Here is a 16,372-nt window from a genome sequence, read left to right on the forward strand (position 1 = left end):
GGTTAATTGTTCTGACTTGTCAGGAAATTCCTCTTTAGTTCTAGGTTGGTTCTCTGTTTGATTAGTTTCCATCTATTGCTTCTTGTCCTGTCTTCAAGGTGCTTTGGGGAATAGGCAACACACACACACACACACACACACACACACACACACACACACACACACACACACACGTTTCTTTGTGGCAACCCTTCAGTGCTACTGAATTTATTTGCTATTTTTTTTCTCAGTGTAAAAGTCATTCTTTAAAAAACAACAACAACAACAAGGAAATGTTTTTTTAATAGAACATTAGATCTAGCTCCCTCAAACTAGGCACACATTGTTTGTTGACTTAGGGAAAGCATGCAGCACTGTAAACATATTTTTTCCCCCTGTATTATACCGTTGTGCAGATTTGCTAGGTAAGCAATGTATTATTTGCTACAGCAGGGGAAACAAAGCTGCTAAGTCCTTGTGAGTGTTTCAAAAAAGAAACTCAAGCACAATCCAAAAGATATTTTTTAATGAAAAAAAAAGGTCTCTCCTTTCCGGATGAGAAAAAAAAACACATCCTGGGATGAAAGTATTACCCTTAATCAGCTATTTTAAGAATTGTCTTCCTGTCTCCTCTTTCTTCTTGGTCCCATCAGCTATCTCTTTTGGATTGCCTTCCTTAAATTTACTATCCCCCAGGTGTACGGTCTCCCAAGTCCCGTGAAAATGTGAAAATCATGTGAAATGAAAACTCTATATCTGGAGGATATCTAGATTGGAGAAGATGACACTTAGAAGATTTCAAAAGGGAGGGGGAGGGGAAATTCATGGAAAATAAAGTTGACTAAGACATAAATAAATAAATAAAAATAACATCATTTTGCTTGCTTGTAGCATCAGGGATTCTGAAATAAACTGCCCTTATATACAGGTAGTTCTTGACTTATGACCACAACCGAGACCCAAAATTTCCTTTGCTAAGCAAGACAGCGTGTTAAAAGTGAGTGTTGTCCCATTTTACAACTTTTAACAACCTTTCTTGCCACAGTTGTTAAATGAATCACTGCAGTTGTTAAGTTAGTAACACAGCTGTTCCGTGAATCTGCCTTCCGCATTGCTTTGCTTGTCAGAAGGTTGGGAAAGGTGATCTCATGGCCCTGGACAGTGCATACATCAGACATGTCAAACTCGTGACGTCACGTGATGTCACGCAACGCATCGAGACACTTTTGCCATTGCCGGCAATGGGGTGGGCGCGGCTTCCAGATGATGCGCCCGGCCCGTGGGCTGGCAGTTTGACACCTCTGGCATCCATTATAAACACATGCCATTTGCCAAGCATCCGGTTTTTGATCCCATGACCACAGGGACCGTTTGAAAAAAAAGGTCGCAAGTCACATTCTTCAATGGCCTTGTAACTTCAGTCACGAAACAAATCGTTGTAAGTTGAGACTTACTTGTATAGGCAAACTCTATTTTTCAGAAGTAAGGGCCATGTATATAACTCTTCCATAAATTTATTTCTTCTTGCTACGTTGATTTAAAATTTGGGATGAAACCAGTCATTGTGGTTTCCTTAAAAAAAATGGTTTAATGCATTGTAGAAGTTAAACTGTGTGTTTAGTTTGAAATGCCACATCCAGAACACATTGCCTACTGTCCAGCAAATAGAAAGATATCTTTTAAGTGGCAAGATACCATCATATTGGAAGGAATGGGTGGCACACCCCAATTCATATTTGCCAAATACAGGAAGTCTGGAGAGGTCTTTGGCTTGAAAAGCCGCTCAGGATCTGGCTCTTCCAGAGGAGTCTTGTAACTGAGCAATCACTGTGCCAAACCCGTGTATGAAATTAGCACCTGTGGTTATATTAATACAAATCATTTCTTTTCTTTTTCTTTTTTTTTCTTTTATGCAGCTTTACCAACAAGGCCGACTATGCCAGCTGGGTAGCGAATTCTGCGAACTAGAAGTTTTTGCAAAGGTGCTTCGAGCTTTAGATAAAAGGTACATTTTGCAAATATTGCTTCCCCTTCCCCCCCCCCCCCTTGTGTTATGTATCAAACAGGTTTTGCCAGCAAAAACTTCCTCAGCCCAGTTCAAATGCCGATAAGCATTTTTTTTAAAAGTCCTGCTAATTTAAGCACGAATAAACTAAGATTCTGTCCTTGATTGGGGGCAGTGTGAGGGGGCTGTCAAACCTTTATGCAGGCTAGCTTGTCCGCTGCAGTTACACAGTAGTTTCCTCTTAATTTAAAATAGGCCTTTTACAGGTAGTCCTTGACTTACGACCATTCATTGAGCAACCATTTGAAGTTACAGCGCCTTTGTAAAAAGTGAATTATGACCGGTCCCTATAAGGTAGAATGATTGCAGCCGCCACCAGGCAGACAATCAAAATTTGGGTGCTTGGCAACCGAGATGCACTTAACAGTGGCTGCAGCCTCCCCGGGGTCACGTGATGCCATTTGCGACCTTCCCAGCCAGCTTCTGACAAGCAAAGCAAAGGGGAGGAGCCAGATTCACTTTAATAACTGCACGATTCACTTAGCAACTGCAGTGCTTCGCTTAACAACCATGGCAGCAAATAAGACACGGCTCCCTTTTTACAGCCGCCTCTTGTAGGAGTAGAAATTCTGGTCCCAGTTTGTGACCACAAGTCAAGGGCTACCTGTGTTATTGGAAACCACTAGCGAACTCTTCTTGGGTGGTGTTCCCTTAGAGCAGGGCTTTTCAACCTTTTCACCCACTGTACCACTTTTAGGATATGGCAACATCCGAGTACCACCCGTCGCCTAGCAAGGGGTCAAAAACTTGATGACCAAAAAGGAAAAAAGTGATGAAGTACAGGTAGTCCTTGACTTACAACAGGTTGCTTAGTGACTGTTCGAAGTTACAATGGCACTGGAAAAAGTGCCCCCCAAGCCACAGCCGAGCAAGACGCCTGCCTGCCCGCCCAGCGGCGCTCTTCCTCCTGTCCGAGGTTTTCATTGTTAGCATTTCTGTTGAGGATTGGCAGCAGGGGTGGGGTGGGGGGGTGTTTGGTTTTTATTTCCCCCCCTCTGCTGGGTGGTTGCAGCAGGTTTTGGTCACTTCACATGACCCTGGGACACTGTGACCGTCATAAACATGAATCGGTTGCCAAGCATCTGAATGTAAATCACAAGACCCTGGAGATGCTGCAACATTCCAGCTGATCGGCGCTTCTTCTGGGCTCAGCAGAAGTGCCAGGATCAGTGCTGAGCCCCAGCTGGATCCTGGCGCTGATCCTGGCGCTTCCGCTGAGCCCCAACAGCCCTGCAGCTCCAGCCGTCTCTTGCTCAGGCTTGTACGGTGCTGCCACCGGTTCAGCTCATTCCCCTCCCCTGCTACTTTTCTAGGATGGTCGTGTACCACCTGCCAGGTGCCCATGTACCACAGGTGATACTCGTACCACTGGTTGAAAAGCCCTGCCTTAGAGCAGGAGAGGAACAGCCTGAACAAACCAAGGGTTGGCTCAAAATGCATCACGAGTCTGGAGTCCCTACACCAGACATGTCAAACTCAAGGCCCGCGGGCCAGATCCGGCCTGTGACCTGTTTAGATCTGGCCTGCAAGCAGACTCGGAGGAGGAGGAGGTGATTGAGTATGTAGGGATGTGTGTGTGAGCTGAATTGGTGGCGCCGAAAAGGCCTGGGGGAGAGTCAGCGGGAGCTGCGGTGTTGCTGGGGCTCTGCTGAGGCTGCAGGATTGGTGCGCGCTGCTTCAGCTGATCTTGGCTTCCGGCGGCCTGGGGTGGCAGCTGCACGCAGTCTTCGGGGGACGAGTCAGCTGGAGCTGCGCAGCTGGGCAGGAACCCCAGAATCGGCGCCGAGCGCCGCGTGAAGACCCAGCTAGGCAGTGAGCAAACATGCATGAGGGAGGAAAGGAGGATATAATAGGAGGCGTTTTGGTGGGAAGGAGGAGGAGTGAAGGGGAGAGACAAGGCGAAAGGAAGGAGAGATGTCGATGGGGCAAGCCTGAAGGAGAGAAGGGAATAGGCTAGGACAGTGATGGCAAACCTTTTAGAGACCGAGTGCCCAAACTGCAACCCAAAACCCACTTGTGTATTGTTGGGTGCCAGGTGGGCGTGGCCCATTGGGTGGGTGTGGCCAGTTGGGTAGGCCTGGCCCATTGGGTGGGCATGGCTGCGGTGGTAACAGCAGACTGGGTGGGGCTAAAAAGTTAATAATAATAATAATAATAATAATAATAATAATAATAATAATAATAATAATAATAATAACCCCCTGCTAAGGCAGGAAACCCTACACCATTTCAGACAAATGGCTGTCCAGTCTCTTCTTAAAAACTTCCAGTGTTGGAGCATTTACCGCTTCTGGAGGCAGGTTGTTCCACTGGTTAATTGTTCTAACTGTCAGGAAGTTTCTCCTTAGTTCTAGGTTGCTTCTCTCCTTGATCAGTTTCCATCCGTTGCTTCTTCTCCTGCCTTCAGGCGCTTTGGAGAACAGCTTGACTCCCTCTTCTTTGGGGCAGCCCCTGAGATATTGGAACACTGCTATCATGTCAACCCTCACTCTTCTCTTCGTTAAACTACACATACCCAAGTTCAATCAATCAATTCCAAGCTTGGGAGATCTTTTTTTTTTCCTGTGAGAAGCTGAAATTGGATTGATTGAACTTTTTTTTTTTTGCACACGGCGGTGGAGGCCTTAAAGCGAAAAGGTTTTAAAAAAACCCAGCTGAAGGCCCAGGACTGGGGCGACGGTGCGTGTGCCCACAGAGAGGGCTCTGCGTGCCACCTATGGCATGCGTGCCATAGGTTCGCCACTATGGGGCTAGGAGAGGCTTCTGTGAGGCAAGCCTGAGCAAGAGAAGGGGACAGCAACTGGCATCCCTGTTCTACACCTTCAAAAGAGATCTAATTCCAGGTCCCCTTGGCGCCAGTTCCCATCGACCATAATAGATCAGATTCTTCTGTATCGATTGCATGGAATCAAATGGGTGGTGCTTTTGAAGTCTTATCCTGACTCCTTGTTTTTTGCGCCTGAGACGTAGTTTTTCCTCCTCAAAACTCCAGAATGCAACCATAGGGACTACTCGCGCTGGGGAGGCTGCATGCATGTGTTTGCTTGCTTTCTATGCCTCCCATCTCTCTGAGGCTACTCTAGAGGGCTTCAGCAAAAGTATCATATAAACATCTACAACAATAACTAGAGACCGTATGTGTAAAATTCTCTTAAAATCCAATCAAGCTTCTTGGGTGAACATTTTCCACTGGGTGGGCATACCATCTCTGGCTGTGATGCTGAGCGATGGCGGATTTGGATTGGAGTTCCAGGTTTTCATTTTGTATGTGTGTTTCCCCCTTTGCTGAGGACGCGGAGCAAATTTCTTCTGTAATGTAAAATGCGGGAAGCTGTTGGAACGAGTTGGGTAGATGTGTTAAAATTTCACCTGCTGTTCTGACTTCCTCTGCAGCTGCCGAGAGGAAAAACTAATACCAGTGTGAGGAGTGGGTGGGAATCTATTTAAAGGAATTAAACCAATAGTTGGACGGTTCAATCCAGGGACTTCCATGAGGCCCTACTGCTGATCTTAGTTATCTGTTGACTAAATAGGAAGATGCAGCGTCATCCCAAGCATGTTTTTCTTGATAATCGCTTTCCTGACTGCTATTTTTTTAAAAAAGTTCCATTTAATTTAATTTTAATTTTTTAATTTTAATCCCATTTATATCCCGCCCTTCTCCGAAGACTCAGGGCGGCTTACAATCTAAGCACAAATCAAATGTGCTTAGCAGTAGCCTTCATTCTATGTATATGCCTGCTTATTAGGGCTTTCACACACCCCCAAGCGGCATTATTACAAAGTCAGCTTAATTGCCCCCAACAATCTGGGTCCTCATTTTACCTACCTCGGAAGGATGGAAGGCTGAGTCAACCTTGAGCCTGGTGGGACTCGAATCTGCACTAATTGCAGGCAGCTGGTGTTACTTAAGGAGGCATTAGCCCACTGCTCCACCAAGGCTCTTTTGACCTCCCAAAATTTGCCAGTGACTGTAGCTGGCTTGAACTGTCATATGGCAAGCAGAGTACAGGTAGTCCTTGACGTATGACCATAATGGAGCTTGCCCATTAGGGTCATACATGGTGATGGTTGAATAGCAACAGGTCACCACATGACCAGATCCAATTTTACGACCTTTTTTTACAACGATTACAGGTAGTCCTCGACCTGCAACAGTTTGTTTAGTGACCTTCAAAGTTACAACGGCACTGAAAAATGTGACTTTTGTCCATTTTTCATAATTATGACCTTTAATGTGATCAACATTCAGATGCTTGGCAACTGGTTCATATTTATGACCATTGCTGTGTCCCAGGATCGTGTGATCAGCTTTTGCAGCCTTCTGACAAGCGAAGTCAGTGGGGAAACCAGATTCACTTAATAACCATGCTACTAACAACGGCAGTGATTCCCTTAACAACTGTGGCAGGAAAGGTCGTAAAATGGGGCAAATCTTACTTAACAGATATCTCACTTAACAACAGAAATTTTGGGCTCAATTGTGGTTGTACGTCAAGGACTACCTGTATTAAATCCATTGCTGGCTATGGTGCACTTTGGTCAAAAAAGTAAATGCCAGTTTTCAGTAAAAATGTAAATTGTGGTCATGTGACTGTTGTTGTTGTTGTTGTTAGTTGCGAAGTCGTGTCCGACCCATCGCGACCCCTTGGACAACGTTCCTCCAGGCCTTCCTGTCCTCTACCATCTTCTGGAGTCCATTTAAGCTCACGCCTACTGCTTCAGTGACTCCATCCAGCCACCTCATTCTCTGTCGTCCCCTTCTTCTATCTTTCCCAGCATTAGGCTCTTCTCCAGTGAGTCCTTCCTTCTTCTCATTAGGTGGCCAAAGTATTTGAGTTTCCGCTTCAGGATCTGGCCTTCTAAAGAGCAGTCAGGGTTGATCTCCTCTAGGACTGACCGGTTTGATCGCCTTGCAGTCCAAGGGACTCGCAGGAGTCTTCTCCAGCACCATAGTTCAAAGGCCTCAGTTCTTTGGCGCTCGGCCTTTCTTATGGTCCAGGTTTCACTGCCATACATTGCAACTGGGAAGACCATGTGGCTGTAGGATGCTGCAGACAGCCATAAATGCAGGCCACCTGTTGGGCACCTGCAATTCGGTTGTGTGACTTTTGACGAGGGGGTTGGCTGTCGGAACTTTGGAGCTGAGTCGTAAGTAACTTTGTGGGGATCCATCCTAACTTTGAAAGGTGGCTAAACAACCAGTCTGCCTGTATTTTTAAGAGACACAGTAAAGACTGAAATTTTCCAGCATTGCTAGAAGGCAGGACAATGTTCTTATCTCCACTGGTGCTTCTTTTGTCTTCTAGGCATCTCCTTCATCACTGCTTTCAGGCCTTGATGGATCATGGAGTAAAAGTTGCTTCTGTCTTGGCCTACTCGTTCAGCAGGAGGTGTTCCTACATCGCAGAATCAGATGCTACCGTGAAAGAAAAAGCGATCCAGATTGGGTTTGTCTTAGGTAACTCTCTGCAGATAAAATATTAGCCACATCACTTCTTTACAGGTACCTTCAAGGGCCATGTGAAAATGTAGCATTTTTGTCTTTTTTAAAAAACAAACCATCCCTAGCAAACTGGACATTGGAGAGTTTAGCATAATTAATAATAATAATAATAATAATAATAATAATAATAATAATAATAATAATAATAATAATAATAATAAGTAGTAGTAGTAGTAGTAGTAGTAGTAGTAGTTGCAAGGGACCTTGGAGGTCATCTAGTCCAGGCCCCTGCTCAATCAGGAGACCCTATATCATTTCAGACAAATGGCTGTCCAGTTTCTTCTTAAAAACCTCCAGTGTTGGAGCATTCACAACTTCTGGAGGCAGGTTGTTCCACTGGGTAATTGTTCTCACTGTCAGGAAATTTCTCCTTAGTTCTAGGTTGCTTCTCTCTTTGGTCAGTTTCCATCCGTTGCTTCTTGTCCTGCCTTCGGGCGCTTTGGAGGATAGTAGCTTGACTCCCTCTTCTTTGTGGCAGCCCCTGAGATATTGGAACACTGCTATCATGTCACCCCTCACCCTTCTCTTTGTTAAACTACACATAACCCAATTCCAGCAACCGTTCCCTATATGTTTTAGCCTCCAGTTTGTCTCATTAAGTAGAGTTTGTCTCATTAAGTAGACATTGTGGGTAGAAGACAGAAAGTTAGGCAAAGGTCAGGCAGATTCTGGTTCAAATTCCTACTCAAGTCATACCTGGTTCAGCTGCACCACTAAACATATATCATTCAAGGAGCAGCTATTTTCTATAGAAGCAAGGTTGCAAGGCCTTCGCTTTCCCCTGTTGAAACAAAATACCCAACGTAGTGTATAGGAAATCCTTGACTTCCGACTACAATTGGGCCCCAAATTTCTATCGCAAAGCAAGACAGTTGTTAAGTGAGCTTGCCCCATTTTACAATCTGTTTTTGCCACAGTTGTTATGTGATTCACAGCAATTGTTAAAAGTTAGTAACACGGTTGTTAAATGAATCTGGCTTCCCCATTGACTTTGCTTGCCAGAAGGTCACAAAAGGGGATCACGTGGCCCCAGGCCCCTGCAACTGTCATAAATATAAACCAGTTGCCTGGTGTCTGAATGTTGACCACATGCTGCAACAGCTGTATGTGTGAAAAAAAAAACCAGACGTCAGTGCCATTGTAACTTCAAATGGTTACTAAAGAAACGGCTGGAAGTCAAGGACTACCTGTGTTCAAAATCATTGTTGCAGTCATTTATCCAATGTTTCCGTCCCTTTTTAACCCCTTCTGTGGCTTCAGTGGTGGGAAAGTACATAGAAGATGGAGGGCAAGCTCTCTCTTCCTGAAAGAAACCTCTTTGTGTATTTGTCTCTGCTTCAAAAACAGGAATGGGCAGTTTAGCCTCTCGAAGCAAGAATAGTTTGCACGAGAGACCGACTCGAAGCTGTTGCTAAATTCCAAACAGGCCAGGGCTCTTTAGGACTGAAGTCAACAATTTCTGGGAGAGTACATACATTTCTCAGATCAGTTTGCCCTTGTTGTTGTTGTTGTTAGTTGTGAAGTCGTGCCCGACCCATTGCAACCCTATGGACAACGTTCCTCCAGGCCTTCCTGTCTTCTACCATCTTCTGGAGTCCATTTAAGCTCACACCTACTGCTTCAGCCACCTCATTCTCTGTCGTCCCCTTCTTCTCTTGCCCTCCACCTTTCCCAGCATTAGGCTCTTCTCCAGTGAGTCCTTCCTTCTCATTAGGTGGCCAAAGTATTTGAGTTTCCGCTTCAGGATCTGGCCTTCTAAAGAGCAGTCAGGGTTGATCTCCTTTGGGACTGACCGGTTTGATCGCCTTCCAGTCCAAGGGACTCGCAGGAGTCTTCTCCAGCACCATAGTTCAAAGGCCTCAATTCTTTGGCGATCAGCCTTTCTTACGGTCCAACTTTCACTGCCATACATTGCAACTGAGAAGACCATAGTCTTGACTATATGCACTTTTGTTGGCAGGGTGACGTCTCTGCTTTTTAGTGTGCTGTCTAGATTTGCCATGGCTTTCCTCCCCAGGAGCAAGGGTCTTTTTTTTTGGCTACAGTCCCCGTCTGCGGTGATCTTGGAGCCCAGGAAAATAAAATCTGTCACTACCTCCATTTCTTCCCCATCTATTTGCCAGGAATTGAGAGGGCCGGATGCTGTGATATTGGTTTTCTTAATGTTAAGTTTCAACCCAAGTTTTGCACTCTCCTTCTTCACCCGCAACAAGAGGCTCTTTAGTTCTTCTTCACTTTCTGCCCTACTGAGTTGTTAAAAGAAGGAGAATTACAATCTTCATTTTGAAAAAAAAAATTCTTCTAAATGCCATTACAGTCATTACCACTTTAGGCCTTGCTCACAGTCACCCATGGCTTAGTAACCCCCTTTTTTGGATTACTGAAATGTACTCTACATGGGGCCATCCTTGAAGACCATCTGGAAGTTGCAGATGGTCCACAGTGCAGCAGCATGTGCAGTTTTGGCTGCCCTACCATTTTTTGTTAAAGCAAAACCTACCATCGTTTATATATCAGTTGATGTGTATTTGATATGTCTATAAAACTGGACTGTTGAAAAACCACCCAGTAATTGACTCCTTTTCTTAATTAGTATGCTTAAATATTATCAGACAGCTTGAATTTCTTATTTAGACCTGTAGTTTCAAACAGGATAAATATGACCCAACGCTTATGTTGTTAGCATTAGAGTCAAGATCGCACGACAGTGTCTTTTAAAATAAGATCATTTGTTTTGAAAATAGGCAGTGATATTTTGATCTTTCTAGGGGGGTTCCTGTCTGATGCTGGCTGGTACAGTGATGCCGAGAAGGTGTTCCTTTCCTGCCTTCAGTTATGTACCCTTCATGATGAGATGCTCCACTGGTTTCGTGCCGTTGAATGTTGCGTCAGGTAAGCATTGCTCTGTTTTGAAGGCTGAAAAAAATTCAAGCAGCAAAATGCACCTCTGCTTGTACGAAGGGATTATCCAGATGTTACAACACATGATTTTGTTGTTGTTTTTTCTCCTCCCCAAACAGGAGGAACAGGATGAAGGGAAAAAAAATTCTGTAAACAGTCTCTCCTTTGTTTGACCTGTTCCTCACACTTGCAGAGCAGAGAGATTGGAGAAGAAGGGGTTACAAGAGAGTAAGCAGTTGGGGAATACACCAAGCAGCTTGTGTAGTGCACTTGCAGCTGCTGGTATCAGCACATTTCTTTCTGTCTATTCCACATTTGAGTGCCTGCTTACTCTCTTGCAATCCCTTCCTCTACAGTGAATGTAAATGCAAACATTAATTCACTTCTATGAAGTGATTATCCAGATGTTACAATGTATGATTGTTTTTTTCCTCCTCCTCAAACACAGATGGAGGAAGAAAAGAGAATGATTTCTGTAAACAGTCTCCCCACACTTGCAGAGCAGAGAGATTGGAGAAGAAGGGGTTACAAGAGAGTAAGCAGTTGGGGAATACACCAAGCAGCTTGTGTAGTGCACTTGCAGCTGCTGGTATCAGCACATTTCTTTCTGTCTATTCCACATTTGAGTGCCTGCTTACTCTCTTGCAATCCCTTCCTCTACAGTGAATGTAAATGCAAACATTAATTCACTTCTATGAAGTGATTATCCAGATGTTACAATGTATGATTGTTTTTTTTCCTCCTCCTCAAACACAGATGGAGGAAGAAAAGAGAATGATTTCTGTAAACAGTCTCCCCACACTTGCAGAGCAAGGAGATTGGAGAAGAAGGGATTACAAGAGAGTAAGCAGTTGGGGAATACATCAAAATGTTTCTGTAGTGCACTTTCAGCTGCTGGTGCCAGCACACTACTTTCTATGTGTATTCCCCATTGTGTGTCTTCTTACTCTCTGGTAATCCCTTCCTCTACAATGAATGTAAATGCAAACACTAATTCTCTTCTTGTTAATTCTGAGGGGCAGTGGAGTGATTAGCAGGCAAACAAAAGTGGAAAGCATGAACCTGATCAGTCATCCAGTACACTTGTGGTCATGTGATTTTCCACTTAGCGACCACTTTGCTTAGCAACAGAATTGCTGATCCCAACGGAGGTCACTAGATAAGACTACCTCTGTGCTGAAGTTCAGTAGAGCTATCAATATCCAAGATACCTTAGAAGATACTCCCTATTTACAAAACCCTCTACAACTAGAGGATAAAAATTAGAACAGTGCTCTGCTCATTCCCAAGTTGGAAGATTACAGGAACCAATGGAATAATGAACCCATAGAAAGCAACAGAAGGATCAGTACAAGTTCTAATTGTAAGAGGACTGGCAGAATCAGGGGTTAAAAGAGGGGTCAGCCCAGAATCTCTTCCTAGCCACCAGCTACGTCCAGCCCTCCTCGAGTGCCATTAACCCTTATCTAACTTTAACCAGGAGCTGACTGTTAGTTGAGAAAATTCTTGTGCATAGGCTTTTAACAGTAAATAAGTTTAATTGGACTTTCATGTGTGGACCTGGTCTTTCCAGCCTGACATTAATCAAGCTATATCAGAAAATGTGGAGAACAGCACTGGCCAACATATTGGAGGAGGCCAGTATACATTCTAATAGACACCGCCCGCGCCCCCCCCAAAAAAAAAGAAAAGGAAAAAAAGGGATTTAACAGAATGTGCGTATTATTATACAATGCTCTTCATTTCACATGCTAGCAAAAAAAATAATGTGTAGAATCAGCCCAATGCAGGTCAGGGCCATACCCGGACAAGGAGATGCCAGAATATTCAAGCGGGTTTTAGAAAAATTCAAGGAACATGAGCCGGTTCTGCTGATGCATGCTGGATAATTGGGAAAGTTGAAAAATAGCAAAAGAAGGAAGTACATGCTTCCAAAAATAATAATAATAATAATAATAATAAGAGAAACGGATTGTGGATTGTGTGTCAAGCTGTGGTGTGTGGTTATAAAAATGGCAATCACAGAACATCTCCTCCTCATGAGAAACCTACATACAGATCAGGAAGCCGCAGTATGGAGAGTACACGATGAAACTCATTGGCTTCAGGTTGGCAAAGGAGTGACAAGGCTGCATGTTCTGTCTTCGTTTATTCAGCCTACAAGCTGATTATACATTAAGTGTGGGACAGGTTTCAAAATTGGAGGAGGAAATATTAGTAATGTGCACTGTGCTAATGACAAAGGTCATTGCTGTCACTTTGATTGTTTTTTTTATCTTGCCCTGTAGACACACCTCCACGTAGAGCAGAGCTCTTCGAACTTGGCCCTTTTATGACTTGTGGACTTCAACGCTGGCTGAGGAATTCTGGGAGTTGAAATCCACAAGTCATAAAAGACCCCCTCCCCCATGTAGAGAGAGCCTGCTGGGCTGTCTGAAGTGCTTAACCCCTTCTAACGTTTCCCTTTACAAATTGGTTGTACACAGTACCACTTTACAATGCCTTGGTAAGACCAGACTTGAAATACTGCATCCAGTTTTTGGTCGCCACAATTTAAAAAGATGTCGAGACTCTAGAAAGGGTACAGAGAAGAGCTACAAAGGCGATTAGGGGACTGGAGGCTAAAACATAACGAAGAATGGTTGCTGGAATTGGGTATGTCTAATTTAATAAAAACTAGGGGTGACATGATAGCAGTCTTCCAATATTTGAGGGTCTGCCCCGAAGAAGAGGGAGTCAAGCTGTTCTCCAAAGCGCCCGAAGGCAGAAGCAACAGGTGGAAACTTCAAGGAGAGAAGCAACTTAGAACTAAGGAGAAATTTCCTGACAGTGAGGACAGTTAATCAGTGGAACAACCTGTCTCCAGAAGTTGTGAATGCTCCAACACTGGAGGTTTTTAAGAAGAGACTGGACAGCCATTTGTCTGAAATGACATAGGGTTTCTTGCTTGAACAGGGGGTTGGACTAGAAGATCTCCAAGGTCCCTTCCAACCAACTCTGTTATTCTGTTCTGGTTGCTGACCTCAACTCAGAACAGTTCTTACATTGACCATTCAAAGTTAACAATAGCACTGAAAAAAGTGAAGTATGACCATTTATCAGACTTACAACCGTTGCAGCATCCCCACTGTCACATGATCAGAATTCAGATGCTTGCAACTGACTCATTTATGACAGTTGCAGTGTCCTAAGGTCTTGGTATCATGTTTTGTGACCTTCTGATAAGCAAAGAGAATGGGGAAGCCATACTCGCTTAACAACTTAACAGCTGCAGTGATTCACTTAACTACTGTGGCAAGAGAAGTGTTAAAAAGGGGCAAAACTCACTTAACAAATGTCTCGCTTAGTTACATAATTGTGGTCATAAGTGGAGGACTACTTGTATTTTAGTCCATGCTACTTTTATGGTTCACTGTTTGCCCAACAGACAGATTAAAGGAAGAAGATCCTGTTCTTTTTTTCATGAGCAACTTAGAGGAGGGAACCAACGCAGTTCTTCCTTCATTAATCAGTAACATTTAGTGTGTTAATATCAATTACTTATTAAGGCCGAATTGGCAAACTGGCTCACCTTTGGGTCTTCATTTAACTCCTTAGAGCAGGGATGTCAAACTCAATTTCATTGAGGGCCGCATCAGCATTGCGGTTGCCCTCAGGGGGCTGGGTGGGTGTGGCCTGGGTGGGCGTGGCCTACTGGGTGGGCATGGCTAAAGTGCATATGGCCTACTGGGTGGGCGTGGCCAGCTCTAGATCGTTCACATCAAGGGTGCCTATAGGGGCCTGGGCAGGAGTGGGACAGATCTGAGGGTCTCTGGCAGGAGGAGGGTCTCTGGGCCAGGGCCTAGGCAGTGGGGCCGTTCCCTCACTGTTTCCAGGATGGCTTCGCGGGCCACATGAAACCACTTTGCGGGCCGGATCTGGCCCCCGGGCCTTGTGTTTGACATGTCTGCCTTAGAGCCAGTATCTACTTCCCCTCAGTTGTTTTTTTACCATGGAAAAGTTTGTCTTGGCAAAAGAATTGTGGGTGGGGAAGTTTAATGATAGGAAAAGCTTGCACATTATTATTATCATCATCATCTTTATTTATTATACATAAATCTCAGTCAACTGAACACTCAAATTGACTGGCGTTGATGGTTGACACGGGCTGCTGCCAGCATCCTAGGTATCAACCAGGTATCTCCTTAAAATGTAAGATGTTCTGCAGTTTTTTGTAGCTTTGCTGGAGTTATTGCAGGAAGCTGCAATTTCTTGATGTGTTTTGCAGAGTTTTTGGACATAGTTCCCAGTGCCCCGATGACAATGGGTATCACTGTTACGCGTTTCATCCATAATCTCACAGTTTCGATGGCCAGGTTGCGGTATTTCGTAATTTTTCCCAGTTCTTTTTCTTCGACTCTGGCATCTCCTGGTACAGCGGTATCAATCAGCTGTACGCTTCGGTTCTCTACGACTGCGATATCTGGCGTGTTGTGTTCCAAATGGCGATCTGTCTGCATTCGGAAGTCCCACAAGTTCTTCACCCTCTCATTCTCTCCAACTTTTTCCACCCTATGTTCCCACGACTTTTCGGACACAGGCAAGTCGTATTTTTTTACACAATGCCCAGTGGATTAATTTAGCAACTCGGTCATGTCTACCTTTGTAATCAGTTTGCGCTATTTTGCTGCACTCACAGATGTGAAACAGTTTCAACTTTGTCATTGCAAAATAGGCAATTTGGATTGTCAGTGGATTTTTGTATCTTCACTTTCATGGCATTAGTTTGTAGTGCTTGTTCTTGAGCAGCCAGTATTAAAGCCTTCCGTTTCTTTCTTGATGGTTCCCATCTTAAGCCATGCCCATGTCAGGTTGTTATCACATTTTACTTCAATGTTTTTCAAATGCTGTCCATGCGAAGCTTTGGTTTTCCCATCTATTTAATCTGTCATCCAGCCGTTTTTCCTTATATTCTGCCTTTATTCTGTTATTTTTATAATGCTCTCTGTTTTTACAGCCTGCAGCAATTTTTCTGTACTTTGATTCACCTAGTCATTCAAACTTCGTTTTTTTTTTCTTCTACAGTTTGGTGGATTTGCAATAGCCCTCTGCCCCTATTTTTCTTGGCAGATACAACCTGTTGATGTTACTTCATGGATGTAGAGCGTGGTGCATATTCAAACGTTTATGCGTCTTCCGGTCTAGGTTTTCCAGTTCAGCCAAAGTCAATAATTCCAGCTGGGTAGCATATCACTGGGACTGTCCATGTATTAATGGCTTTAATTATATTTCCAGCATTCAGCTTTGATTTTAGTATTTTGCGGACTCTCCTGATGTATTGCTTTTGCATTGACTCTTTGACTTTGTAACCGTCATCCTTTGCTTGTGCTTTCATAATACTTCCGTTTCCCAGTTCTGTTCCTTCAATTTGCAGTTTGCAAATTGTTAAAAAAAAACATTTTAAACACAAGGAACAATATAAACACACATACAAACACAAAACTGAAGAACAGAAACAGCAAGGAATGCAAACCTGGATGGAAACAAGGAAAAGGGAGAAAAAAAGGGGAGCCAGTCGTCTTTGCCAACAGCCTTGGTGAAGAACCCCATCTTTGGGACCCTTTGAAATACAGTAGAGTGGGGGGGCGCTGTTCAGATCTATTAAAAATACAAATGAGGGGGGAAGCAAAATACAGAAAATCTACAGAATTATCTGTGATTTTGTCCCCGTGAAAAAGGGTTATTTTAACCTGAAGAAGGCTCAGAGAAGCCTGGAGGAGAAAGAGACTAGCGGTAGTCCTCAACTTACAGCGGTTCATTTAAGGACCATTTGAAGTTACAAAGGCACTGGAAAAAGTGACTTATGACTGTTTTTCACACTTAACGACCGTTACAGCATTCCCCACGGTACCAGCTTGGCAACTGGTTCACATTTACGACGG

General features: G+C 44.1%; 1 protein-coding gene across 2 annotated transcripts in view; it reads left to right on the forward strand.

The window, feature by feature from the left end:
* Positions 1-16,372, forward strand: part of LOC308679496 (amyloid protein-binding protein 2) — an 86,864-nt gene that overhangs the window by 18,787 nt on the left and 51,705 nt on the right. For both annotated transcript variants that reach the window (XR_014028785.1, XM_081346696.1), the window contains exons 2-4: positions 1,896-1,984; positions 7,354-7,505; positions 10,319-10,442. Coding sequence is in view for 1 of the 2 variants with exons in the window: in XM_081346696.1 (XP_081202822.1) it covers positions 1,896-1,984; positions 7,354-7,505; positions 10,319-10,442 (365 nt within the window). In the remaining variant the exon portion in view is untranslated. The remainder of the gene's footprint in view (positions 1-1,895; positions 1,985-7,353; positions 7,506-10,318; positions 10,443-16,372) is intronic.

The sequence above is a fragment of the Vipera berus genome (genome assembly GCF_964194415.1).
Source record: "Vipera berus genome assembly, chromosome: 1".
Classification (NCBI taxonomy): domain Eukaryota; kingdom Metazoa; phylum Chordata; class Lepidosauria; order Squamata; family Viperidae; genus Vipera; species Vipera berus.